The 26,620-nt window shown below is 44.0% G+C and overlaps 2 protein-coding genes and 1 non-coding gene across 9 annotated transcripts in view; all 3 read left to right on the top strand.

Moving 5' to 3' along the window:
• Window positions 1-77: 77 nt before the first annotated feature.
• On the top strand, window positions 78-5,237 carry Cks2 (CDC28 protein kinase regulatory subunit 2). Its single transcript, NM_001126083.1, has 3 exons — window positions 78-244; window positions 4,082-4,209; window positions 4,917-5,237. Exons 1-3 carry the CDS (start codon window positions 186-188, stop codon window positions 4,967-4,969), a joined length of 240 nt encoding a protein of 79 aa, NP_001119555.1. The 5' UTR covers window positions 78-185; the 3' UTR covers window positions 4,970-5,237.
• On the top strand, window positions 2,773-2,909 carry LOC120097978 (small nucleolar RNA SNORA2/SNORA34 family). The gene has a single exon (XR_005495932.1). It is a non-coding gene; the product is annotated as a small nucleolar RNA SNORA2/SNORA34 family (small nucleolar RNA).
• Window positions 5,238-6,293: 1,056 nt separating the features above from the next.
• The window catches only part of Secisbp2 (SECIS binding protein 2), a 31,041-nt gene continuing 10,714 nt past the window's right edge, over window positions 6,294-26,620 (top strand). For 4 of the 7 annotated variants that reach the window (XR_005495337.2, XM_008771506.4, XM_039096098.2 and 1 more), the window contains exons 1-9: window positions 6,294-6,425; window positions 7,346-7,494; window positions 9,162-9,408; window positions 9,673-9,790; window positions 11,704-11,933; window positions 16,320-16,398; window positions 19,275-19,480; window positions 24,381-24,503; window positions 25,979-26,068. Coding sequence is in view for 6 of the 7 variants with exons in the window: in XM_008771506.4 (XP_008769728.1) it covers window positions 6,390-6,425; window positions 7,346-7,494; window positions 9,162-9,408; window positions 9,673-9,790; window positions 11,704-11,933; window positions 16,320-16,398; window positions 19,275-19,480; window positions 24,381-24,503; window positions 25,979-26,068 (1,278 nt within the window). In the remaining variant the exon portion in view is untranslated. 7 annotated transcript variants of the gene reach the window in all.

Raw genomic sequence — 26,620 nt, 5'->3', positions numbered from 1 at the left:
GGTCTGAGCGGAGCGTGATTGGTCAGTGGTTTCGTCCAATCGGCGGCCGGCTGTCGGATTCAAATCCAGAGCGTTGGGCCTGCGGTCGTTGGCCTCATTCGAGTCGTTGCCCCGGCCTTAGGCGGACGTGGAGCTCCTTGTGCCCCGTTTCCTTGTCCCGGTTTTTTCCTTCGCACGCCAGCAGGATGGCCCACAAGCAGATCTACTACTCAGACAAGTACTTCGACGAGCACTACGAGTACCGGTGAGCAGCGCCCGCGGAGACGGGCCACGAAGGGAGGGCAGACCCGCTCGCTGGTCGGGGCAGACCCGGTGGTCGGGGCTCGACATCCCTCTGAGTCCTCAGACCGTCCGGGCAGCCGCGCTTCGGGTCGGGTTGCGGGGCTCTCAGGAGCTGGGGAGTCATTAGGTGATTGTGCAGCGTCTGGGCTGAGAGCTCACGACGGCACACCGCACTGGCCGGGACTGGCCTGGAGGGGAAGTCCCCGGAAAAGCACCCGGGGATTACCCTGAGTCTGCCGGGTAACTGCTACAGACGCAGTAACTCGGGATGCAATAACTAAAGGGCTTCAAGATCAAATTTGGAAACTGGAGATTGCCCTGGGAAGGATTGGGGGATGAGGGAGTTACCCTACCTTCAATTGCTAGTGAATATTGGCCATGTTTGGGGCTTTTGAGGAAGTTTTGAGTTTTAAACCTTGAGATGGGCTGGAAGGTAGTACCTTCGTTAACATAATTAGCAAATGGGATTGTGGGAAGGGAGGATTACAGCTAACTTGTATCCGTGCTGACTTGGGGTGTGGTTTCAAAGGCCTTACCGCCCCTGGGTGGTTCTGGGTTGGGATTAGAGCGTTGCATTCTGGGACACGGTCTAGGAATCTAGGTGGGTACAACCTGTTCCTCCCTTGGGCAAATAGTGACCTTGTTTTCTGTTTGCTGCCCTTTTAGGTTAGTGTCCAGCATGCTGTTTGAGGAATAAGACACTTTTTTAAGAGAGTGGATTCACCGCCCCACCCCCATTCTCTCAAGCCGCTAGTATAGAAGTCTTCACAGCCAGAAAACTTTCTCCGGGCTGTTTTACGATGCATTAATGCTATGAACTTGAATGTTTTTAAGTAGAAAATCTTGTGGGTTTTTTTATTTAAAAATTTAGATATATAATCTTTACTAATAATTACAAACTTCACAATGGAAACCATGTGATAAATTGACATGATATTTGGTGGTTATAGTAACTCAGAGCCCAGTTTGGGAATATCCAGTAATTACCGAAAGTAAATTTCCCTTCTAAATTAGGCAAATAATTACTTGGGTGGAAATGTTTAGCATATGGGGTTATATACATTTCTTTAGGGCGTTGCCAGACTGAGATGGTTTTTAAACTTGGGGTGTATAAGTTTGGGTGTTGTGTGTGGAAGCAATTGCTGGTCTGTCCTAAGTAATTTATTCCGATATAAATTAGGAGCTAGTCTACCCACTGCTATATTTGTAATGGAATCCAGAGCTCACGAGATTTTATTTTGTAACATTAAGTGTTTTTAAAGCTTGCTATTCTGCCACAGTTGCTGAAATGATGGGTGTGTCACCACACCTGCCTTGAGCTTAATTGACCAACCTTTACAAAAGATGAGGAATTAGAGAGGTACTCTTGAGAGGGACTGTGTACTGGTGATACGACACAGGTATAAGTCTAGGATGGTTTATATTGTAGACCTACAGTGTGTTGGATATATTTCAAAACAGTGGTTTTTGTCAAGGGGTGGTTACTAGGAACAGTAGATATTACCCCTTCTCTAATATCATGGAGTACTTTTTTATTGGCATTTTTGAGGGGGTCTCTATAGCCCTGGGTTTTATGGAACTCCACGTTCGAAGAGATCCAGCTTTGTCTGCTTTTGTAGTCCTGGGAGGTACCTGTGTGGCATCATGCCCAGCTTGGGAGCCTGTCTTTACAGAAATAAAATGGGGGTTAGAGTGCTTTTATAAAGTAGTCATATATAGATAGCACTTTTTGTATTCCAACCAAAACTTTGGTCTTGGGAATAGTGTTCTTTGTACATGATCAGTAATAGACACGTAAAATCATAAACATTATAATTGACCCCTGGTAAAGTGCAGCCTTTTACATGATTTATGTAGAAGATACTTGAGGTGCCTTGTATCTAAATGCCTTGTAGGGACAGTGCTGTTATCAGTGGAAATATAAGGTCATGGGGTATAAAGTTGGAAGTTGATGAAGCACTAAAGGGTCTCTGAGTTCAGAGAAAATCCCAAAAATAGGTAACCCAAGGTGTCCTGAAACTTGACAATCCTTCCTGCCTCCACTATGATCTATAGCCAGCAACAAAGCAGTAGCAATAACAAGAACACTGAGCAGTATTTCAAGACTGAGTGGTGTGGGTGGGCAAGAATATTTATATAGGCGCCTAGAAATAGCGGTGCTGGGGTGTAGTAACCTTGTGTGGTAAAGTTAATTTAAGGATTATTTGTACTCAAATTATAAGCCACGGCTTAAAATCTATGTTCTGGACAGTTTAGTGCTTATGGTGGTTTCTGGGTGGCACTGTAGCAATTCCAAATATTCAGAGCTGAATTTGCATCTCCATCGTCTCACAGACTTTACTTCACCAGAAATTGGTAATTGCTAATTGGAAATTTATAACCAGAAAGGGTAAAATAAGGCTGGCATTTAGAAATACTTTGTGGTGACAATGCTTTATGTAGGCAAGGTTACAAATCTGCCTATACATATATGTATGGAAATTGTGTGTTTTGGCCCTGAATCAAGGCCAGCAGTTTACTGAAGCTGTTGGTTTCAAGCGGGAGCCTACAGAACTGTCTTTCTATGGTCTGTTGGCCATTTGAAAAATTTGTAAATCTAATGGTCAATTCATTAGAAAGAAACATCTATCTGGATGTTGTACCCAGTTTGTATAATTGTAGCCCTTGGGAGCCTAAGGCAAAAAGATAGTTTGAGGGCAGCTTGCATGGCAGCATAATAGGGGTGAGGGGAGTCACAAAGAAACAGCTGAGTCACTAGTGATAGAGGTGGATAGACATGCCTGGTATTTTTAGATGCTCAATTTCTTCACAAGCTCAGCAGCTAAGAACACTGACTGTTCTTCTAGAGGTCCTGAGTTCAATTCCCAGCAACCACATGGTGGCTCACAACCATCTATAATGGGATCTGATGCCCTCTTCTGGTGTTTCTGAAGATAGCAACAGTGTACTCACAATAAGAGGCATCAGGTCTCATTACAGATGATTATGAGCCACCATGTGGTTGGTGGGAATTGAACTCAGGACCTCTGGAAGAGCAGTCAGTGCTCTTAACAGCTGAGCCATATCCCCAGCCCCTCATAAGTCTTAATGAGAGTCCAAGGTTTCTGTATAATACTTATACAGCTTAATTTAGCTTTTGTTGGGTCTGTTACTAAGAAGAAAAGATTAGTGTGGGTTTTCCACAGAAAAGGAAAAATTGTTCATAATGCCTTGATACTAAATACTTATAGTGCTTCCCTAAAGTTCTGGAAATGCACTAGTCACTTACTGGGAAACTAAAAGTCTGCATAAAGTTCCAAAGGCATAGTTTTGCTTTTAATTTTGAAGCATGAAGGAAAACTGGAATATATATACAAGAAAACTCGGGCATAATCTTGCTTTTTGAGTATACTTTCAGTGCTTAAATATTCTACCTATGTCCTGTAGACCAAGAGTTGCTTCATGACCAACGGCAACTATAGGAGAGGTTAAGATATATAATAATGTGCCCAACTTAGATTTAAGATTCTATTCCTGGAAGATTACTCAATAGCAAATACTCTGCTAGAAACTTACCCCTTCAGAATAAAATGCGTTTCATTTTTGTGCAGCTTACTATTGGCCTAATACTTACTGGCCAAAGTATAGGCTATAAGGAGTACCCAAGATTGATGCAGATATTATTGGAATCTATAGTTGCTTTAGAGAATTGAGTTTGTTGAGGACAAAACCCTTCAAATTTTAAGTTATCACAAAGGTACCTGTATAAGTGGTGATGGTAAGAAAGATGGCACTAATCTTCCGCTGACTATCCTAACAGGCATGTCATGTTACCCAGAGAACTTTCTAAACAAGTACCCAAAACTCATCTGATGTCCGAAGAGGAGTGGAGGAGACTTGGTGTTCAACAGAGTCTAGGATGGGTTCATTACATGATCCATGAGCCAGGTAAGTTTTGCTATAAAGGGAAGTAATGTTTTTCTACCTGTAAAAGTGACTTTTTTTCCATCATAAAACAAGTGATTAAATCTTATACATATATAGCAATTGACTCTACCATTTTATAGTTGTAAAACAGCATTGTTAAACTGAAGCATGAATTATAACTTTCTTGGGATTATGGCACATACATTTAAGAGTTCAAAAATTGAAGAGTGGAGGAAATATAGATGGCTGGCCATCCTCTCACTGAATAGGGAAGTATTAGGTGGACTTTGAAAGTCTTTACAGTCCAGGTTTGACTGAAAACAACCCTTTCTTAGCTAACTGCAGGGATTACGGGCACACACCACCACACCTTGCTTTCTGGTGGGCTTGTTTTGTGTGCTCAGATTGAACCTTTGTGTTTGCTAGGCAAATATATATAAAATGTGTATGGTACCAACTTTGTGGGTTTTGTTGTGAATTAGCCTGAGATCCAGTAGCTGACTTGAATTAGCTATCCTTTTTCCAAAGAGATTACTTTTCACTGGAAATGACTTTGCAAGTAGAAACTAATTTCCGAAGTAGATCAAAGATTAAAATAGTGGAGCAATGCTACTATAAGAGTTTGTCTGCATTTAGTGTTTATTATATTGACAGTTCATTTTAAACACTCCAAATAGTGACAGGTTGTTTTGACATGAAACTTAATAATAAATATTTCCTTTCCACAGAACCGCATATTCTTCTCTTTAGACGGCCTCTTCCAAAAGAACAACAAAAATGAAGTACAGCTGGGATCATCTAATAATCTTTTTCAAATTTAATGTATATGTGTATATAAGGTAGTATTCAGTGAATACTTGAAAAATGTACAAATCTTTCATCCATACCTGTGCATGAGCTGTATTCTTCACAGCAACAGAGCTCGGTTAAATGCAACTGCAAGTAGGGTTATTTTAAGTTGTTAAAGATAAATTTTCTTGTAGTTTTTTTCTTAATATAAATGCCTGTTTTACTTTACCTGTTTTGTTAAATAAAGTTTGTATATTGCATTTATCACTGTTGTTGAAAATTAATTCGACTTGATATCTTCCATTATTTTTACCCCTGGAGAAAATAAAACATACTTGAAAATGAAATATTAAGCTCCAAATGATGGGTTACTGGCGAGAGGAAATCTAGAGGCAAAGTAGAGTTTACAGCTTTATTGCCAGTTGATTTCCCACATAACTTTGGATTCTGCAAGTGAACAGAAAAACCCAACTCCTTGATGGTGTCTACAAAAACTAGTGGTTTCTGTGAAAAGTATTCTAGAAGTTCAGAAGCATTGAAAAGCCACTTGTATGCATCTTAATTTTGTTTGTGTGGGTACAAAGAAATTAAGTACACGTTAGTGGATAGCCATGAAAAAATGAGTGGCCATTAACAGGACTGTAGTTAGACATTAACAGGAGTGATTTCTCATTGAACACAGTGAACCCTACTGAGCCACAGCCTTCCGTGTGTGGGATACACTAAATCTATAGGGCATAACTAAACAAGAACTGGCACTGCCTGGGTGTCTTGCTTGAAATAAGGAGCTAGTGTTCAATTACAAACCTACAGTGACTCAAAGGCGTGTTTGCAAATGCCCCACGTTGCAGGCGACCTTTTTCTGTCCTTAGATATGTCTCCACAGTTCTGGATTCTTAGTTTCTTTCTGGAATTGTGTTTTGCGGGCGCTTCCTGTTCTCCATACTCTAGCATAAGTCTCATAACTAAACACATTCGACAACTGGTTTCTCATTCACCTGATATGACATACTACCTTCCACACTGCCGGATGTTCCTGGAAGTTCGCCACTGACTAGGTCTGCAGGCCCCATTCTATCTAGAAGTCTCCCTCTCCTCATAGCATCAGGGAGCCTACCTTAGGGCGCTCAGAGAGCCTGGCCACTCCTAGTGTCACATCACGAGGCTCGGCCCACGTAAGCAGAGCTTAGCCGCACCCTTACCGGCCTGCCAGAAGCCACCTGCAAAAGCTGTAGTTGTACTAGACTATCACGTGCGGCCCCGTAGGCCTGCAACGCCGAGCACTTCCGGCAGAGGCCTCCGTCGCCTTTCGGTGACGTACGTCCTGGCGCCGCCGCGCAGGAAGGCGGAAACGCCGAGTCGTTGGTTAGGCGCGCCGCAGGTTTTACGGCGCGGGCTCTTCCGTGGCCGCCATGGCGTCGGAGCGGCCGCGGGAGCCCGAAGGCGAGGTAAGGGGCGGGCTGCGGGTCTAGGCACACGCGCGGGACCTCCAGGCCTGAGGTTCGGGGGTGGGGCGGCTTGACCCTCCCACGGTTCGGCCAGCGAAGTGATGCCACAGAGGCCACCTACCGCCTCCGGCTCCTCAGACCCGCTTCCGCGCCTTGCGTGACCACTAGATGGCGCGCCGGCCGTCACAGAAATCAACTTTAAATTGGCCAAACACGATGATAAAGTTGTCAGAAAAAATCATACTCCGTATTGCAATACAAACCTTTATTTTGAGTTCCAAGACACCATGGCTGTGCGGTGAATTTTCTCATAAAGATTCTGTGTGGCTTACTAAGTACAATATTTGGTGCTTCTTGTTGAGCAATTAGCTGTAAATGTCAGCAATGTGGTTTAGACAACATCTTTGAGGATTCTCTGGGTATATTTTGGTTATACTAGGTTCCTTAATTATCTCATCTATAAAGATGAGAGAGGTAAAAACTGTCTCCAAGTTTAAATCCTCAGAAACATTCCGAGCTGTGGTTGTTACATAACAAGATTGGATTTTCCTTAGACTTTAATTCATTATCCTTTTTCACTTGTAAGGTTCAGGAACCTCTTTTTTTTTCTCTCTTAATAATAAAAAAGCATCAGGGAGATATTGTTGCTAAACAAATTTTGTCTTTGTACTTTTTTATTTATTTATTTATTTATTTATTTATTTTGGTTCTTTTTTTCCGGAGCTGGGGACCGAACCCAGGGCCTTGCGCTTCCTAGGTAAGCGCTCTACCACTGAGCTAAATCCCCAGCCCCTTTGTACTTTTTTAATCAGCATCAGGCCTATTAGAATGGAGCACCTTTCTTTTGGGTTTGGTTTGTCTGCATTTGTTTGTCTGAATCTCAAGAGTGATAAAGCCCACCCCTACCCCTTCTTCCTCAGGATAGCATCAAGTTGTCAGCTGATGTCAAACCATTTGTCCCTAAGTTTGCTGGGCTCAATGTGGCGTGGTCAGAGTCCTCAGAAGCTTGTGTCTTCCCAGGCTGTGCAGCCACTTACTATCCATTCGTACAGGAGTCACCAGCGGCTGAGTATGTATTTTCTAAATGCCTTGCCTTGTGTAAAGGGTTTATTTCCTGGAGATTGTGGTAATTAGACCCTCACATACCCTGAAACATATATGACATCTTGCAGAACGTCTTCCAGGTGAGGAAAGGAGGCTCTTCAGCCAGCAAAGATCTGGGCCTGTAGCCTAACTGTATTCTATGCTAGGAATTCATCCAAGAAAGGGCAGAGGCTACAGTACTTAGTACAGTTGCAGGGTTCATTTGTTTACACTTGATTCCGTGTCACACATGTAAGGACTGAGGATACCCCTGAGCAGCGGAGTGCTTCTTTGTCACTTGTCAGGCCCTGGGCTTGATCTCCAGAGCCACCAAAGCAAAACTGAACCAAACAAACTCATATTTGTGTTGGAAAAAGCAATGACAAGAAGGAAGGATAAAGGGGCAGGGAACAGAGGAAGATCAGATAGGTAACATGCCAGGCTGGACAGCTGAGCAAGACCCCATCTCGATCGAGCTTACAGAGCTCGATGGTAAAGCTATTTCTGTCATACACAAAGCCTCAGGGTCAATCCCTAGCCTACTGAGTAATTTATTAAAGTGCCCATCTTTTATGGCTCCTGACCTCTGCAGTGTGCAGTATCCTCTTTGTACTTTCCAGCACACTGCGGGATATGGTAGAGGGTGGGACCCTGAGGTCCTGGAGGAAGGCGGTGTGTGCAGGCTGTAGTGTAGTTCCCTAGCCTTGCGGAATGGCCTTTCGGCTACTGTGTGTGAGTTGCTGAGACACTGTCAGGTAGACCAGTGGTACAAACTGCTGGGATGTGCACTTGCTGTGCTGCCACTGCATACAAGCTTACTTTTTATGGGTACACTGTCCCTGTCTTCAGACACACCAGAAGATGGCATCAGATCCCATTACAGATGGTTGTGAGCCACCATGTGGTTGCTGGGAATTAAACTCAGGACCTCTGGAAGAGCTCTTAACCCCTGAGTCATCTCGCCAGTCCCCAGTGCTTTTAACCCCTGAGTCGTCTCGCCAGTCCCCGGCCTTGTGCATTTTATAAAAGCTGTCTACCAACGAGCTCTGTTATCCAGCCCTAGTTCATTAGTTTTAAGCAAAAGGTCGGCAGCATTCTTTGCAGGGAGAGGAGGAGGTTCTATTTGGCCGTATGTATGTATGTATGTATGTATGTATGTATGTATGTGCGTGTGTGCATGTGTGCATGCATGCACATGTGTGTGGTTCGTGTGGTAAATGCACACGTGCACATGATGAATGTGCACATATATGTACTTGCGTGCAGACGCCTGAGGCTGATATCGAGCCGTTCCTCTATTCTTGTTTATTCTTTGGGTCTCACTGCACCTCAGGTTCCTCAGTCAGCTAGAATGGAGGCCTGTGAGCTTCAAGGACCTGCACTCCCCCTCTCGGGGCTGGCTTCCCAGGAGCACACTGCCATGCACTGCTTTTCACAGGCTCTGGAGCCCAAACTCAGCCTTGTGCTTGTGGGGCAGACACTTTACTAACTGAGCTAGCTCTCCATCCCTCATTTCATTGTCGATAGGAGAGTTCCCAATGTGAAGTAAATGACTCTTTAAACAATACTAAAAAGTTTAAATTAGCATCATAAAAATAATCAATGTCCTTGATTTGTGTTATGAAATCTGCAACTGAAATTTATGCTTTTTAGACAAAAAATGTATCCTGAAGACATGGCTTTTGGAGCCCCTGCCTTTCCAGCACAGTACGTGTCTTCTGAGATAGCACTGCATCCTTTTGCCTATCCCACTTACGCCCTCGAGTCCACACAGAGTGTTTGCTCAGTGCCAACCCTGCAGTACGATTACAGCCAAGCACAGTGTCACCCAGGCTTTCGGCCAGCAAAGCCCCGAAATGAGCACGCATGCCCTCCTCAGGAAGCAAAGTGTGTATTTAAGGTGAGAAAATGCTGTGGGTTTGCGGGTCCTCATGTTACTCATGTGACTGTTCACAGTGTCAGAAGTTAGTGTGTTCTGTGATATCTGAGTATTGCTTACCTTTTTGTGAGAGCCCTTTTACAAATGGTTTGCTCTATTCTTAAATGTTTGAGTTTGGAATAATTATTGGTTTGCTGTGTTAAAGTTTCATTATCCATGTGGTAGTAGTTTTCTTATTTCATAGTTTTTTGGTTTTTTTTTTTTTTTTTTAAATCTCTCCTGCAGAAAAAATCCTCTGATGAGAGAAGAGCATGGGAAGAGCAAAAGTCAAGCAACAGAAGGGCTGATGGTGCAGTGCCCTGTGAGGCGAGACCAGCCAGAGGGTCATGCCACCTGAAATCTGGTAAAGCCGACAGACTCTGGTATAATGCCGTTCTATCCCACTCTCCCCAAACACTAACATTCCTGTGGGCTCGCTCCTCATGATTGCTCCTAGAAGTGTACTGGGAGCCTGGCCTAGCTGAGGCCATCAGACTTGCTGTGGTTTCCACACACCGTATTGTTTCTCTCAGGCAATAGTGGGGGTGGGGATGGGTTGTTAAAGTGTAGTGTGTGTTGTCTTGTATATGCAGAGGCTCCTTAGCCTGTTAGGACCTCAAGCTTTAACCATAGTCTTTATACTGAGTGTGTCCATGCTCATTCCTGAACTTGCTTCTCTTCGTTCTGAGGGGACACTTTAAGTAGCAGAAAGATTTAAGTAAAGTTAAAATCTCATGCTAAATGGCACCAGACCTGGGCACTCTGGTTACTGGAAACTACACATACCATCTCCCAGCTTAAAAGTTTCTGTTCCCGGGCTGGAGAGATGGCTCAGCGGTTAAGAGCAACGACTGCTCTTCCACACGTCCTGAGTTCAATTCCCAGCAACCACATGGTGGCTCACAACCACCTGTAAAGATATCCAATGCTCTCTTCTGGTGTGTCTGAAGACAGCTACAGTGTACTCATATATAATAATAAATAAAAAAAATCTAAAAAAAAAAAAAAAGTTTCTGTTCCCACTTGGCTGAAAGCCAGGGGCTATCTGGTTGGTACCTATGTTGGTTTTAGTTTCGAGACCAGGTCTTACTATAAAGAGCAGACTGGCCTTGAATTTTCAGGCCTCCTCCCTCAGCCTCCTATGTTCTAGGATCATTGATGTATGTAGCGGTATGCTTAGGAAAAGATATTTCTAAGATCTCTTATGACCTGGAGTCTTTACACAGTGTTTGCTGAGCTGTGTTCCCAGTGGAATCTGTTGTTCTGTAAATTATTTACTAATACTGTTTGAACTCAGATACAACTATTTCTTTCCTTTTTGAGTGATTTGTTTTTATTTTATGTGCGCTGATATTTTTCCTGATTGCGTATCTGGGTGAAGGTGTCAGATATCCTGGAGTTAGAGGCAGCCATGAGCTTCCATGTAGGTGCTGGGAATTGAGCCGGGTCCTCTGTGAGAGCAGCCAGGCCAGCTCCCATCTCTCCAGCCCCACGGCTATTTCTTTAATGATCTACAGCTTTTGCTCTGTTTTGTTGTTGCTCTTGTTAGTTTTGTTTTGAGAAAGGTTCTTACTGTGTTGCTCTTGTTGTCCTGGAACTTACTTTGTAGACCCGGTCAGCCTTGAACTCACAGATATTTTTTGCTCCCGACTCCTAAATGGACAAAAGGTGTGCGCTAGAACACCCAGCTTACAGCGTTGTGTGTGTGTTTAACTGGGGCTATGGACTCACATGTGTAACTCTGTCATACGGTTTGAGAAATTTTTGTATTCTCATGCGCTCTACTCGTGACCCCCTTGGCACATGAAAGTGAAGATTTTAGTGATAGACGTACTAACTTTGGCCTTAGAACTATATGAGGCTCCATGGAACTGCAGTCACTTCACTGCCATGGCCTAAAGTATGGGAAAGACTGAAAGCTGCGTACAGCAGCCTCCATCCGCTCTGCTCTTATAGATGGAAAGGGGAAGTTGATTACTCAAAGGAAATCTGTGAGGCTCCCCTGAAGTTTGCCCAGCTGAGATGTGTGTGATTAAGATGGCCAGCTTTGCATTCAGGCTTGGCTATTTTCACCAGCTTCAGGTTATTCCAGAAATGTCCGTTCTGGTGGCTGCCTGTCATCATCTGTATCTAGTGCTGCTATAAACACAGTGAGCAGTAGGAGCGAGCTGTCAAGAGCAGCCAGCTGCAACACTCATTTCTCTCAAGTTCACGTTTGAGTGCTAATGAGCAAGGCATATCCTGACTTCTGCCCCACCTTTGATTCTCTAATTACAGATGGTTATCACAAGCGGCCTGATCGGAAGTCCAGGATCCTTACAAAAAGTGCATCTACCTCTAAACCCGAATTTGAATTTAGCAGGTTGGACTTTCCTGAACTGCAGAGTCCAAAGAACAGTAATCTGCCAGAGACACAGAAGCAGCCCAGGTGGGGGCCTCTTGGCCCTGCTGCCAGTAACATGTCTCTCCTGGGAGAATCGGGCAAGCCAGTTGCAGATATGGTAGAGGTGAGTAGAAGGTTATCTGTGTTTTCGCTGTCTGCACATGCTTTTGTGTTGTATCACTTTAAACCTGTTAAAAACTACTGTGGGCTATGAAGACCAACTACACTGCTAGGGAAAAGGTCCTGGGCAGAGGCCTTGGCTTTGCACCTAGCCAGCCTGATGATAAGACAGTGGTACCATCCAGTGCTGCTGTCTTGAAGAGAACTGTCTGATGTGCTTCTTTTTTTTTTTTGGTTCTTTTTTCCGGAGCTGGGGACCGAACCCAGGGCCTTGCGCTTCCTAGGTAAGCGCTCTACCACTGAGCTGCCACGCACCCATTCCCTCTCCCCTTTATCAGGGAGGGATTTCCCCTTCCTGCTTTCGGCATTCTTTTGGGCACCTTTTGCAAACGTCTGAAGGCTCTCCGCTGACTGGTACATGAGAAAATAGGCCATTCTGGCATTTCCTATGTATTCTCAGTGTTCTGTCAGGTGTGCACAGTAAGGGAGATCACTGACTGTGTCAAGTCATAGTTCACCTAGTAGATGTGTGCCTGCCTCCAGGGCTTCTACTGAATTCCCAAGTGGCTGTTCCATGCTTCTGTAAGCACCCCAAAGTAGTGCGGGCGGGGTCCTATGCCAGCTGGGACAGAGTAATGGGAAGGGACTAACCTCTATGTCAAGATGACCTGTACATAGAGTGTTACATATCTTAAGCATGTAATGAAGTTCTTCTCTTAATGAAAGAAGATTTACACAGATTGCTCTACTATCTTGAGTTAAAATGAGGGCCTTTTAATCTTCAAAATCCTCTTTTTTTTTTATATCACTAATATTTGTAAATGTCAGGAAAAACTTTTTTTAAAATAATTGTCTGAAATACCATGAAGCACTGTGCTGGCACTTACGTTTTTAAGGATTTATTTCAAATTGTGTATATGTGTTTGTGTGTATGCATGTGGATGAACAGAACGGTGCATACACGAGTGCAGATGCATCAGATCCCCAGGAGTTGGAGTTACGTGTAGTTGTGAGTTTCCTGTGTGGGTGCTGGGAACTCAGGATTTCTGATTTATGCTACACATAATTTAACTGCTGAGCCGTCTCCTCAGCTGTGCACTTAATTGGTTTTAAAATAGACTGCACAGTGTGGGAGCTGTGGAGCTGGCTCAGTGGGCAGAGGCTTACCGTGCCAGAGTGAGGACTTTAGCATGATTGCCCAGATCAGTGAACAGGCCAGACACAGCCCATGTCTACAACCCTAGGGCTCTCGTCGGGAGATGGGGTGCAGAGACAGTCACCTAAAGCTTGGGCCAGCCAGCCGGGGGCAGGTTCCCAATGATGATCGAGCAAGAAACCCTATATATCTCAAAGCCTGAGGTTGTCCTCTGACCTCCACACATGCACAATGCCGTAGCCTCACCAACACACTAACAAGATTTTCTAGAATCTTCTAAATAATGATAATACACAGTAGAAGTAGAAGAGAGTTCCCTCAGTCAGGAAGTATGCATTTATGTTCTTAGTGTTTTACACCCTTCGGGATTTTCTTCCATTTAAGTACTTTTGGACAACAATTTTGGCATTTGGATCTGTCCTATTGCTGTTGGTCTTTGTGAGCTTGGCAGTGCGCCATAGGCAAAGCACAGGCGTTTACTGTGGTGTGTGGCTCGGGATAAGGCTGAGCTGTAGCCCAGTCCTAGGCTGCACTTTAAAAATTGTAACATAGGTTCCTGAAATAATAAAATGGCAAGCAGATAAATTTGTAAAGTCTGTGAAGCTAAAAATCATTTAAACTTAAAAATAAAGGCTAGAGCAATGGCTCAGTGGTTTAGAGCACTGGCTGCCCTTTTAAGAGGACGTGGGTTCAATTCCCATCACCCACATGGCATCTCACAACCATCTGTAACTCCAGTTCTAGGAAATGCAGAGCTCTCTCTTGACTTCTGTAGGCACTAGGTGTGCAGATGGTTCACAGACGTACATGCAGACAAATTACTCATACACATAAATTCTCTTAATCATTTAAAATCTATTATCTGCTTAACACGTACAAATTAAGCATTTCCATTTGCTTACGCCGGTGTTGCAGTCACTCAGGTGTTTGGATGTCCTTGCATTCTGCACCACACACCGTTACATGCCCCAGTCAGTAGATGATGAGCCCACTTCATGGGAGGGACGTGCATTGCTTGACTTTGTGGATGTTGCATTTTGATTTGATGGATTCTTGTGTATTTTGGTGTGTGAACATTTATTAGGACCATTGAGTTTTAGGGTTTTTTGCTGTTTGTCTGTTTGTTTTGTTAGACAAGGTCTACTGTGTAGTTTGGCTGTCCTGGAACTCGCTGTGTAGACCTGGCAAACTTGCAAATCCACCTGCCTCTGCTCCTGAGTGCTGGGAGGAAAGCCCTTTGCCACCACATCTGCCTGGACTGTTGAATTTTTTGAATTGTAGAAGTGTAGGGATACTTGTAGCTGTCCTTGGCTACTGTGTGGGATCTTCTTTCTTCCGTCCTTCTCCATCCCTTTTCTTCTACCCTTTCAACCCCCTAACACTAGATAGGAGAGAAGGGGGTAGAGGGCAAAGGAAAGAGTTCCCTGAATAAGTGAGGGATTGGAAAGGGGGAGACATTATCATTAGACTGCTGATTAGGGCATCAAGTTCCTCAGTGGTAGTTTGATATTGTTTCTGCTTTGCATATGACGACTACTTAACTACCCATGACCAACAACGACCAACCAAAAACCCAAGAACAACCTATCACACGTCTCAGGGCCCTAGCATTTATACACCCTCTTCAGAAGTCCAGACATCACACAATCACAGGAACCATATGCAGCTTGCAAACTCTATCCACCAAAGCACGAGGCAAATCCTAGTCAGCTGCTATGCAGCTGAAGCAGCCTCATCCTCACACCTGTGGTGCACACTGAAGCAGCCTCATCCCCACACCTGGGGGGGACACTGAAGCAGCCTCATCCCCACACCTGGGGTGAAAACAAAACACATTCCCATATTTCTGTTAAAGAAACCAAACTTATCACTATAGATACTGCCCTGAAAAGTTGTATATGGGGTATGGGGGTGTATAATTTGTTTATTTGGTTTTTCACATTTGTGTATGTGTGAGAGTAAGTGTGGGCAAACACCACCAAATGCCACACTTAGACACTGAGCCATTACCGCCTCTGCTGTTGATGGCATAGACAAGCTGCATGTTAAAGTAGTATGATCCTATTATTGGGACCTATATGAAATTAATGCACAGTGCTTACATTACAGGCAGAGAAGTTGAAAGGTGCTTCCTAAGCTGTAGACAATAGGAGGAAAGTTGGCTAAAAAAAAAAAAAAAGCTCACTTTTTCTGCTGTGAACTTAGATATTTGGAATTGTTTCTTTGGTTTTTTTGAGACAGGGTTCCTCTGTGTAGCTTTGCCTCTCTTAGAACTCCCTCTGTAGTCCAGGTTGGCCTCCGACTCAGATTTCCTCCTGAGTGCTGGGCTTAGAGACTTGTACCATCACACCTGCCTGAGAGTCGGAATTTTTTTTTTTTTTTTTTAAGATTTATTTATTTATTATATATAAGTACACTGTAGCTGTCTTCAGATACACCAGAAGAGGGTATCGGATCTCTTTACAGATGGTTGTGAGCCACCATGTGGTTGCTGGGAATTGAACTCATGACCTCTGGAAGAGCAGTCGGGTGCTCTTAACCGCTGAGCCATCTCTCCAGCCCCGAGAGTCGGAATTTTTAATTAGGATGTTTTTATAGATTTTAAGAATTCAGGGAAAGCTGGCTTTTGTTTTTTGGTTTTTTTTGTTTTTTTTGTTTTTTGTTTTTTGTTTTTTGTTTTTTGTTTTGTTTTTAATTTAATGACTTCTTTCTGTTTGAAGTAGGGAGCAGATAGCAGTTGCCCTGCCCGCTCCTAGCTTCCATGCCAGCCCACCTGGCTGTGTTACATTGGCATGACTCTTACCCCTGGCATTCCTACCTGCCACCTGTGTCACTCCGGTGGGCAGACAGAGAATGATGTCTCCATCATTATGTCATGGAAAGGAGAGTCACTGCCATGAAGATCTGTGTTCCACCTGTGTTCTGTCCCCTGCACCTGCAGCCTCTGATCATCTGTCTTCTGGAACATTGTAGAACTGGACTCGCATGTTCTGAAGCTGCTTTCACTTGATCACATGCACTGCTCTGTTTTCATGTTTGTCAGCTCAGCTGTAGGCCGTCACCTTTTCTCCACAGTGGTCTCATGTGAGACTCCTCAGCACTGCGTGAGTGTCCTGATGCTCTGCACCCCACACCAGATTGTCACTTTTGTGTAATTTGACCATTCTGAAATGTGTATGATCTGTATTGTTTTAAATGGCTTTTCCCTCATGATATCGGTTGGGTTCCTTTTAGGGTAAAATGGTGAAGACGGATCACACTGATGGAGCTGTGACTAACAATGCCGCTACCAGTTCCCCCTCGTGTACACGAGGTAAGAGTGACCACCAAATACTGTTTGCTAAGCATAGTCAACACCAGTGTGCTGAAATACCATTTGTTTTGGAGCTGCCTTAAAGTGGCTAATGAGTTTTGAGAAAGTAGCATCAGTGTTATATAAGACTTAGGAGCCCATCACTGTCCTTGGCTGTGTAAAATGACGGTCAGAGCCCTAGAACGTCTATATATCTAAGTGATAACTTGAATTTTGCATTATTCAAAGTTAGACCGAGTTCTAAAACAAATACTACTTTATGGCCAGGCCTATGATCCCAGCATTTGGGAGTCTAAGGCAAAAGTTGCCCCAAGTTTAAGGACAGCCTGGTCTTCATATAGTTCTGGGATAACCTAGTCTTCACAGTGAGATTCTGTCTCATAAAACAACAGGTTCTCAACTTAAGAATTAATAAGTACGTTGCATTTTAAACACAATTTATTTTTATAAAAAAAAAAACAACCCAACCTCTTCCATAGTTAAAAGACTATTTCTAGAGTAACCTTGGCTTACAAGTATTTTGTAGCATGTAGCTATGTGGGGTGCTTTGTCATTTAGCTCTCCCACTGTTACTGCTTTGCAGTCTTCAGATCACCCTGGAGTATGCTCCTTAGCGTGAGGAATAAGGGCGACTACTGGCCTGCTCTCCTCCTGCCAGGAAAATGGCTGTAATTTGGTGGGCTTTCAGGAGCCCCAGGAAGCCAGGTATTCAGAAGGTGTTGAGGGGATTCTAGTTCCAAGATGGTCACAGAAGCTTATCCTAGCAGATAGTGCAAACCAGTCCTCGGTATGTGGGCTCTGTGTTCTTGTGTTTAGTATGGTGCACCCAGGACAGTTCTTCACTGCCAGGCTGTCTCAGAAGCTCTGCAGTGTGGGGCAGGCAGCTGACAGGATATGTCACCTCTGACTTGATGGATGGCCTTTCGTGTGGTTTACTGTAGAACTTCATGAGCATCTGAGGAGTAGCTTTGTGCTTACATTGTGTTGTAAGGAAGTAAGTTGCCAGTCACTGTGACAGCAAAGGTCTACAGATCCTTGACTTCCATTAAAAACACAGGGCAGAGTTAGACTCAAAGTGGATCTTCACTCTTTAATCTTGTGTTTGCCACATGGATATTGTGTGGGTTGTTGTTTGACGGAAACTTATTTGCCTGTCCATCTTTGTCCTCCAAATTAAGAAACTTAGGCAAATAATTGACATAAGAATTGAAGGGGAAGTGACTGAGCATGCATTCTTCTAAAAGAAAAATGAATAGAGTCGATACTGTAGTTCTGGGGTAGTGTTAGACAGTGGATACTGTAGTTCTGAGGTGTGTTAGACAGTGGATACTGTAGTTCTGAGGTGTGTTAGACAGTGGATACTTTAGTGTTAGACAGTCAATGGATACTGTAGTTCTGGGATAATGTTAATCAGTTGGATACTGTAGTTCTGGGATAGAGTTAGGCACTCAGTCAGTGGATACTGTAGTGTTAGATAGTCTGTGGATAGTGTAGTTCTAGGGATGTTTTAGACAGCTGGTTGGTAGATACTGTAGTCTCCCAAGGTGGTATTCTAGATACTGTCTTTGTGTTTGGTTTGGTTCAGTTTGGTTTCTCAAGACAAGGATACTTTGTATACCCTTGGCTTTTCTGGAACTAATTGTAGACCAGACTGGCCTGAAACTCACAGAGATCTACCTGCCTCCATCTCCCAAGTGCTGGGATTAAAGGCTTATGCCACCACCACCACCACCACCATCACCACCTGTTGTGGTAAATAATTAATCTCAATGGTGGGGGGGGGTTCTATCCTGCCTTTAGTTATTCAATTGCCATATAAAAGATGCACAACTTTTATATTTATAATAAGCCTAAATCAACACTAAAGCTGGCCAGATATCTACCCTCTAAACTATTATGTCTATTTCTTTATCAATAACCCCAAGTTAGAACTTGCTCCATCTGCGTTGCTCTTAATTACAGTTGGCCAACCCTTGTAGCCATGGTTTTATGATGCACTTACCTACCCCATGGCATCTCTCCTCTCTCCACTTTCTCTCTTCCTCCTCATGGTTCACCTCTGACCCCAAGCCCAGGAACCAAAAAACCCCACCTATCTTCTGCCCAGATATTATAGACTACAGTTTTATTGTCTTCATGCAGATTCTTGAATTCCTGGGAACAATATTGCGATCAAAGGCATAAATACAACTTGAGGGCCAGTATTTAACATTACAATATATAGGAAAAGACCAAACTCAACAATTTCTTTTTTAGTCCAATAAAAGGTTCTTTTTTTTTAATCAGATATAATTTAATACAATTATTTATTAAAACAGTTTTTCTCTGTAGCTTAGACTGACCTGGATTTGTTTTGTAGAATGAGACTGGCCTCGAACCTACCTACCTCTGCCTTTGTCTCCCAAGTATTGAGAATCAAAGGCATGAATTTATTTATTTAGGATCTATGTATCCCTGCTTTAAAAAAAAAAATTAATAGCCTTCTCTATATTCAGCTTAATTCAGTTCCTTTCCATATACTGTGTAAGCATATTCCCAATCTGTTGGGACCTTTCATGGTTTGGGTGTGTGACATATACAAGGTTGAGGCGTAGCCAGTTCTCCCATGGCAGCTCATGCTCTAGAGACTGGTGGCTCATGCCAACCTGACGCTTATTTTCAAGTTAGCGCTTATGAGTTCTTCCCTGGGAGTGCCACATTCCAAGGAGACAGGCTGTCTGCTCAGTGTAGCTTGAAATTCTACCCCAGGTTAGCTCTCATGATGTCATTTTTATTATGCTGTGAATGATAAAATATTATCACAGGGTACATGTTTGAGTAATCAGAGAACTCTGGCTTACTGTTGAGATTGTTCAGTAATTATGGTTATTTTTAAGCAGAGTTGTCTTGGACACCAATGGGTTATATTGTTCGGCAGACAGTGTCTTCAGACTCAGCAGCAGCGACTGAAACTGTTAATTCCATCATAAACCTAAAGAAGACTACGTCATCAGCTGATGCTAAAAACGTTAGCGTGACATCTGAGGCGTTATCTTCAGATCCTTCCTTCAGCAGGGAAAAGCGTGTTCATCCTGGTCCAAAGGTATGCATCACTAGGTCAAGGGCAAGTCTGAGTGCAGTGGCACAAACTAATTCAGCACTTGGCAGGCTGAGACAGGAGGATTGTAAATTCAAGGTTAGCCTGGGCCACACAGTGAATCCTTAAAAATAATTAAGATGGTTACATGTCATGGGCTGGGAAAGAATGGGCAGTTAGTGCTTAATGGTGACAGACTTAGAAAGCTCTGGAGTTACCTGGTAACGTTAATGTGATGTGTGCACAGATGTAATGCCACTGACCTGTGCACTTCAGCATGTTGGATGGTGGTTTATGTTCCATGTGGTGTACCACGGTAGGAAAAGGGTCAGCGAGGCTTGCCTTGATGACTGAATACACAGATCTGCTGGAGCCCCAGCTGGCAAGGACTCAGGAAGTCCTGCAGTCACCTGAGACCAACCAGCCTGAGCGTTTGGTACTTGAGCCTTGACAAAGGGACAGGATGTCAGTCAGGAAATGAGAGAGCTCGTCTGTGTGACAGTAGGTGTCTTATAAGACTGCAGCTGGGCTGCGGGTTTAGATTTTTATTTCCTGAGACAGAGACAGAGAGCGTCCTCATCCCTGTGCATGCTAGTGCTCTGCCACAGAAGGACTCAAAGCTCGGTGAAGGAGCGATGCTCCTCTGACCTTCTGCCCCGATGCCTGTTAGATGCATCTTTTTCCCTCAGACCTTTCGGATGCACTTAAATAACTGTGCAGTGCTAAAGTAATGGCAGTAAATAATTGAATGTCAGACTTTGATCACATGATACTAATTTTAGTTTACCTGTCACAAGATAGGATTTCAGAGTAGATTTTTCCTTCCTTAAATTTATGCAGTTTTTTAAGGAGTCGTTTTGTTTTGTTTTGAGGTAAGAGTCACACATGGCAGTTCAGAGTGGCCTAGAACTCACATCAGTCTATTTTATGTATAGGAGTACACTGTCACTGTCTTCAGACACACCAAAGGAGGGCATCAGATCTCATTTCAGACGGTTGTGAGCCACCATGTGGTTGCTGAGAATTGAACTCAGGACCAGTGGAAGAGCACTGAGCCATCTCTCCAGCCCATCAGTCTTTTTTCTTTTCTTTTTTTTTTCTCTTCTTTTGGCCTTCACCTGAGTATAGGAGGCAGAGGAGCCTTCTGTCTGGTGACTGCTTGTAGCTTCCGGTTGCCATCCAAGCCAGTTTCCTAATACATGGTGAGGGATCTGTCCTGTAAATTAACAGATTTCTATCTATCTATTATCTATTTATTTATGGAAGGGTTTGCTTTGTCTCAGAATTTGGGTACATCTGATGGCAGGACAGATAGGTGGCTAGTCATGTATCCTCAGTGAGGAAACACACAAGAGTGAACTGTTCGAGAATATTCAAAATAATCGTTGTGCACACCGATCGTCCCCACACTTAGGAGGCAGAGGCAGTCAGATGATCTTGAGGATAGCCAGAGTTACAGTGAGACCTTGCCTCAAAAGAAAGAAAGGAACCAAACAAAAAGTATTTTAGAAAAATCGTAATATAAGTTAGACACCATGCTTGACAAACACGACAGCTGATACAACCTCTTGAGAGGCAGAACCAGTGGGCTAAATACCTGGTCCAGGTCTGCATGGCCAGAGGCCTAGTTGGGGTGCTTCGCATCCAACAGCTGGGACAGCTGTGCTTTGAATGATGCACTTTCTTCTCTGTTGTCAGCCAGTCTTCCTGTGCAAATGGCAAGTGTTACTGTGAGAGTCTGGTCATCTCAATGTCATTCCATACATTTTTGAATTCTTTTAGATTTCACTTATTTTTTCAGTTTGGTCTTGGGATTGAACCTGGGCCCAGGCCCTTGTGTGTAGTTCGTCATTTCCACCCCTCAGAGAAGCTAGCAATAAATTATTGTATACCATACTGCAGGCTCCAAAAACATAAATAAGTTAAGAAGAGGTTTTGTTGTTTTTCAGAGTGTATTGACTGGTTTTGTGTCAGTTTGACAAAAGCTGGAGTTATCACAGAGAAAGGAGCCTCCCTTGAGGAAAGGCCTCCGTGAGATCCAGCTGTAAGGCATTTTCTCAATTACTGATCAAGGGGGGAGGACCCAGCCCATTGTGGGTGGTGCCGTCCCTGGGCTGGTGGTCCTGGGTTCTATAAGAAAGCAAACTGAGCAAGCCAGTAAGCAACATCCCTCCATGGCCTCTGCATCAGCTCCTGCCTCCAAGTTCCTGCCCTGTGTGAGTTCCTGTCCTGATGTCCTTTGGTGATGAACAGCAATGTGGAGGTGTAGGCTGAATAAACCCTTTCCTCCCCAACTTGCTTCTGGGTCATGATGTTTGTGTAGGAATAGAAACCCTGACTAAGACAAACCAGTGTAGTGGGGTATATTCCTGTGACAACCTGATCATGTTGGGGGAGGACTGTGGAAGGACTTTGGAACTTTGGGCTAGAAAAGCTATTGGGATGTTAAGAGCTCCTGTAGGAGCTTGGAAGATAATGTTGAGAACAGTGCAAACAATGGAGGCCTGGCTTGTGAAATTTCAGAGGGAAGATTAAAAGACTCTTATCAGGGCGGTTGCTGTTTTGATTGTGAAGATTCGGTGGTTTTGGTTAGCTGGGGCTGAAGAATCAGCTGTGATTAACAAGATAACAGAACTACTAAAGCAAAACCTTTGCGTTACTGGAACTCTTGATGCTTGTTAGCTGGAACTAAGAAATTAGTGGTGATTAAGAAGAGACCAGCATCGGGGTTGGGGATTTAGCTCAGTGGTAGAGCGCTTGCCTAGGAAGCGCAAGGCCCTGGGTTCGGTCCCCAGCTCCGAAAAAAAGAACAAAAAAAAAAAAAAAGAAGAGACCAGCATCACTGAGGTAAAATCTTCTGGAAAGCATTTTCTGAGAGCACAAAGAGGAGGCTGTGTTCCAGAGAAAGCCAAGGTTGTACCTTGTGCTGTGGCTGGACTTGGTAATGTGTAAGAGTCACCCAGATGGTACTGGTTTTGAAGGCAGGAAGGGGTCATGAAGAGCAGCTGAGGCTGGGCACTGTGAGAGGCCATGGAAGGCCATTGGTGAAGGTGCAGCCTCAGTTGCAGTTGATGGCCCAGGACTGAAGGGGTCATGCAAAGGAGTTGAAGCCTGGCACCATGAAGAGAGCCTAGGAGTGGCTATTGGCGAAGCCCAGTTGCAGCAGAAGACAGCAGAGTTTTGGAGATGCCAGTGCCATGGGATGACCATCAAGAACAGCAGCAGCAGTGGAGTACAGGCAGCTGGAGCCAAAAGACAAGGTGTGTGCTACCAAGGGCAGAGCTGGAGAAGGATCCAAGCCCTTGGAGGAGCCTAGAAGATCATGAATGGATTCCAGACATAGGACAGTTAAGAGTTTGAGTGTGATTTTGATTGTGGCTGTACCCGGATATTTTTCCTCTTGAAGGAAAAAAGTATTTTACTAGAGCCCGTGGTTGAGATACTTTGAATTGTAAAAAGACTTTGAGTTTTAAAAGAGATTGGATATTTTAAAGGGATTGAAATTTTAATATATAAGATTTGTAAAGACTGTGGGGCTTTTAAAGTTATTTATATTTTGAGGATGAATAAGAAAGTAAGGGTTGAAGCTTAATAGCTATGTGTTTGTGTGTCAAGTTGACAAGGGGTCAATTGTACTGGCTGGTTTTGTGTCAACTTGACACAAGCTGGAATTATCACAGAGAAAGGAGCCTTAGTTGAGGAAATGCCTCCAGGAAATCCAGCTGTAAGACATTTTCTCAACTGGTGATCAAGGGAGGACGACCCAGCCATTGTGGGTGGTGCCGTCCCTGGGCTGGTAGTCCTGGGTTCTATAAGAAAGCAGGCTGAGCAAGCCAGGGAAGAAAGCCAGTAAGTAACATAACATGCGTGGTGGTGTTCAGGAATAGAAACCCTTAGTAAGACACTGGGTTTCAGTTTACATTTGTGTCCTCCCTCCTTTGTGACCAGGGAGTCAGCCCAGGGCTTGCTTGGCACACACACTGTCCCCAAGTTACAGCCCAGACCTTTATGTAACTGAACAAGCAAACCACAATTGGCATTTTTAAAGTCCTTTAAAATCTGGACTTTTTGACTTAAATGTACCAGGCAGGCCTTTCAAGTTAGGAAGGTTGCTCATTCTTTCTATTGGCTCTCAAACATTTTACTCCTGACAGAACTCTGTTGGGATAGAGCAGTTCCAAAACCATAAAGCATCCCAGTGCTGATAGACTCAGTCCTATGGGAAAGGATGAAAGGACGAATGTGTGCAGATACAGTACACAGCGTAGTTGTCAGTGCTCCCAGAGAAAGCCCAGAAAGTCATCCAATAGATGGAGGGGTAGCCTAGAAATGAGTTGGGTCAGACAGAAGGACCAGTCCATGCATAAGTCATAAGTAAGTAAGTAAAGCCCACAGCCAGGGCGTATCAGCCTCAGGTGAGAACCACAGGTTTAGGAGCCTGTGAAGTAAGTGGTGGTCAGCCAGCAGGTCAGGGTGGGGTTTGTTCAGAGGCTCCTTGGAGGCCCATGCAAATGAGGAGAACCTGCCTGTTGCTGGCAGGAACAGCACACATGGATGTGAGCAGCTCTGTGACAGACAGTGTGACCTTCTGAAGGTGCTCAACTCAGTCATGTCCAAGTCCAGAGGCTCCAGAAAACACTTGGCGGTTTTAATTTTGTTCTGACACAGGTCAAAGAGTCTATTAAATACTGTAATATCTCACAGTCTTTTTTTTTTAGGATTTCTTTTTTGTGTATATGAGTTTTTTTTATCTGTATGTATACCTGCATGCCAGAAGGAGGGATCAGATCCCATTAAAGATGGTTGTGAGCCATCATCCAGTTGCTGAGAATTGAACTCAGGACCTCTGGAAAGAGCAGCTTATGTTGAACCATATCTCCAGCCCTTTTTTTGTGTTTTTATCTAGGCCAAAGCATCACAAGGAAGTGAACTTGAACAAAACGAAAGCTCCAAAAAGAATAAGAAAAAGAAAGAAAAGTCTAAATCAAGTTATGAAGTCCTGCCGGTTCAGGAGCCACCGAGGATTGAAGTATGTGTGTTTACTCATGAGCTTTGTGTGGCAAAAGTGTGGGGCTTTCCAGACATGGAAGATCTGTGATGCTCTCTGTAGCAAACCTTCTCATGCTGCTAAGGAATGTAACATCCCCAGCATGTTAGTGCACGCCTGTGCTCTCGGCAGTGGGGAGGCAGGGGCAAGAGGATTGGGGCTTGGAAGTCATCCTTCGCTCATCAGAGTTTGAAGGTAGAGGATAGTCAGGGCTACTTGAGAACTGTCAACAACAGAACACACACACTGTCCTCCCCTTTCCTTCTGTCCCCAGGCTACCTTGTATGGGCTCTGGGTAAACTTCCGAGCAGGCGGACGCTGGAGAGAACTGGCTAGAGTTTAACATAACAGCCGCTCTTCCGTGCTGCTCATTCCCCCATTCTGCTCTGCAGTGTGTTCTCACTTTTCAGTGCCAGCTTTCACAGGGCTGCCTTTTCTTGTCAAGTATCTTGTGAAAATCTTGACTATTAAAGAGAAATGTAGAACTCTAGGTTTCTTGTAGACCCCAGGGAGAAGAATTCCATGTAATAACTTCGAGAACTATTCATTGTTGTCCTAAGATTCCTGTAGTCATGTTCACATGCGCTAAAAAACCAGCCTGGGTTTTGACTCTTCTTCACACTGACCTGTTTATCTTTCTCACACTTCCATACCAGACTTGGGAGTCTTGCTGTTTGTATAGGCATAAGTCTCCCAGAGGAACTGCCCAGGACACTCCCATAGAAGTAGAAAGGTCATTCCCAGGAGTCTTGGAACATTCCAGAATAGTAGTTAGGTGTAGGGCAAAGTGTCATGGTTAGGCCAGTGAACTGGTCTTGCTTCTGCCTTTCAAGTCCCATGTGACTTTGCTGCAAGGTACCCAAAATGCTGACAAAAATTCCAACAAAATGATATAAGATAATTTTAAATGATTTAAAACTGTTTTAGCAGGCTTATTGCCTTTGTCTGTTTATCACTCTGTTTGGCATAAATCCCAGAATATTTACCTCTGCTGATTGTGGCTTTCTAGGTTTCTCTGTTGAATAACATGAGTGTTTTAAAGAACAAGATTTTTTTTTTCTTTTCTTTTTTTTTTCCGGAGCTGGGGACCGAACCCAGGGCCTTGCGCTTGCTAGGCAAGCGCTCTACCACTGAGCTAAATCCCCAGCCCCCAAGAACAAGATTTTTGATAAACTCCTAATAAGGGAGGTGGGTTCTGGGGACTCCTGCAGGACCTAGGTCCTAGGCAGCAATTCCTCTCAATCTGGACAGGATTGTTAGAACTGTGATCTTAAAATGTGTTCCAAGAGTTACTAGTTAAAGCTAAAACTTCCATGGTAGCATTTTGAAGATGTTGTGTCATATCACCTTTGAGAATGTTTGTAGATCTTACTAGAAAAAGGTTTGAGTCAGGGAAAGCCTGTGTGCAGCTGCTCATCACCCATGTAGGAAGTTGACCATCTGCTTTCTCTCCTCAGGATGCTGAGGAATTCCCCAACCTGTCAGTTGCATCTGAAAGAAGACACAGAGGGGAATCACCAAAACTTCAGAGTAAACAGCAGGCGCAGGTCAGTTTAAGATTCCGACCTCTGGTACTTTTGGTGTAACTGTCCTGGTGCACAAGCTAGAGAGGCTGCTCTCCATGTGTCTTTGCGTAGGGATTTCTTTTGCTATATTTTTCCAGGGAGAACTACTAAGTCACTATTAAACTGAAGCAATTTGTCCCTTTTGTCATTAGACCTGGTAACTTGTCAGGAGGGGGACAGACTGCCTAGAACTAAAGAGTGGAGAGCACTCTTCCATCCAGCCCTGGCAGCACTGAGCCAAGGGAAGCCATAGCTCTAACCAGAAAAACATGTAGTTCAGGGTTTTTATTTGTGTGTGGGTGAAAGGGTTGGGGAAAGGGGTGTTTGTTTGTTTGAGACAAGCTCACACTCAAGCTCTAGCTGGCCTTGAAATTGAAACTGTCCTTGTGCCTCAACCTCTCATGGTTGGGGCTACAGGACAGTGCCTCCATTCCTGTCTTCAAAGACCCCTATAGGCAAAGACTTCATGGAAAATCACAGTGGAGAAACAGATAGAAATGGAAAGGAATAACCAACCACATTAATGAGGGCAGA

The sequence above is a fragment of the Rattus norvegicus genome, chromosome 17, assembly GCF_036323735.1.
Source record: "Rattus norvegicus strain BN/NHsdMcwi chromosome 17, GRCr8, whole genome shotgun sequence".
In the NCBI taxonomy this organism is placed as follows: domain Eukaryota; kingdom Metazoa; phylum Chordata; class Mammalia; order Rodentia; family Muridae; genus Rattus; species Rattus norvegicus.
This window is presented reverse-complemented; position numbering and strand designations above follow the sequence as displayed.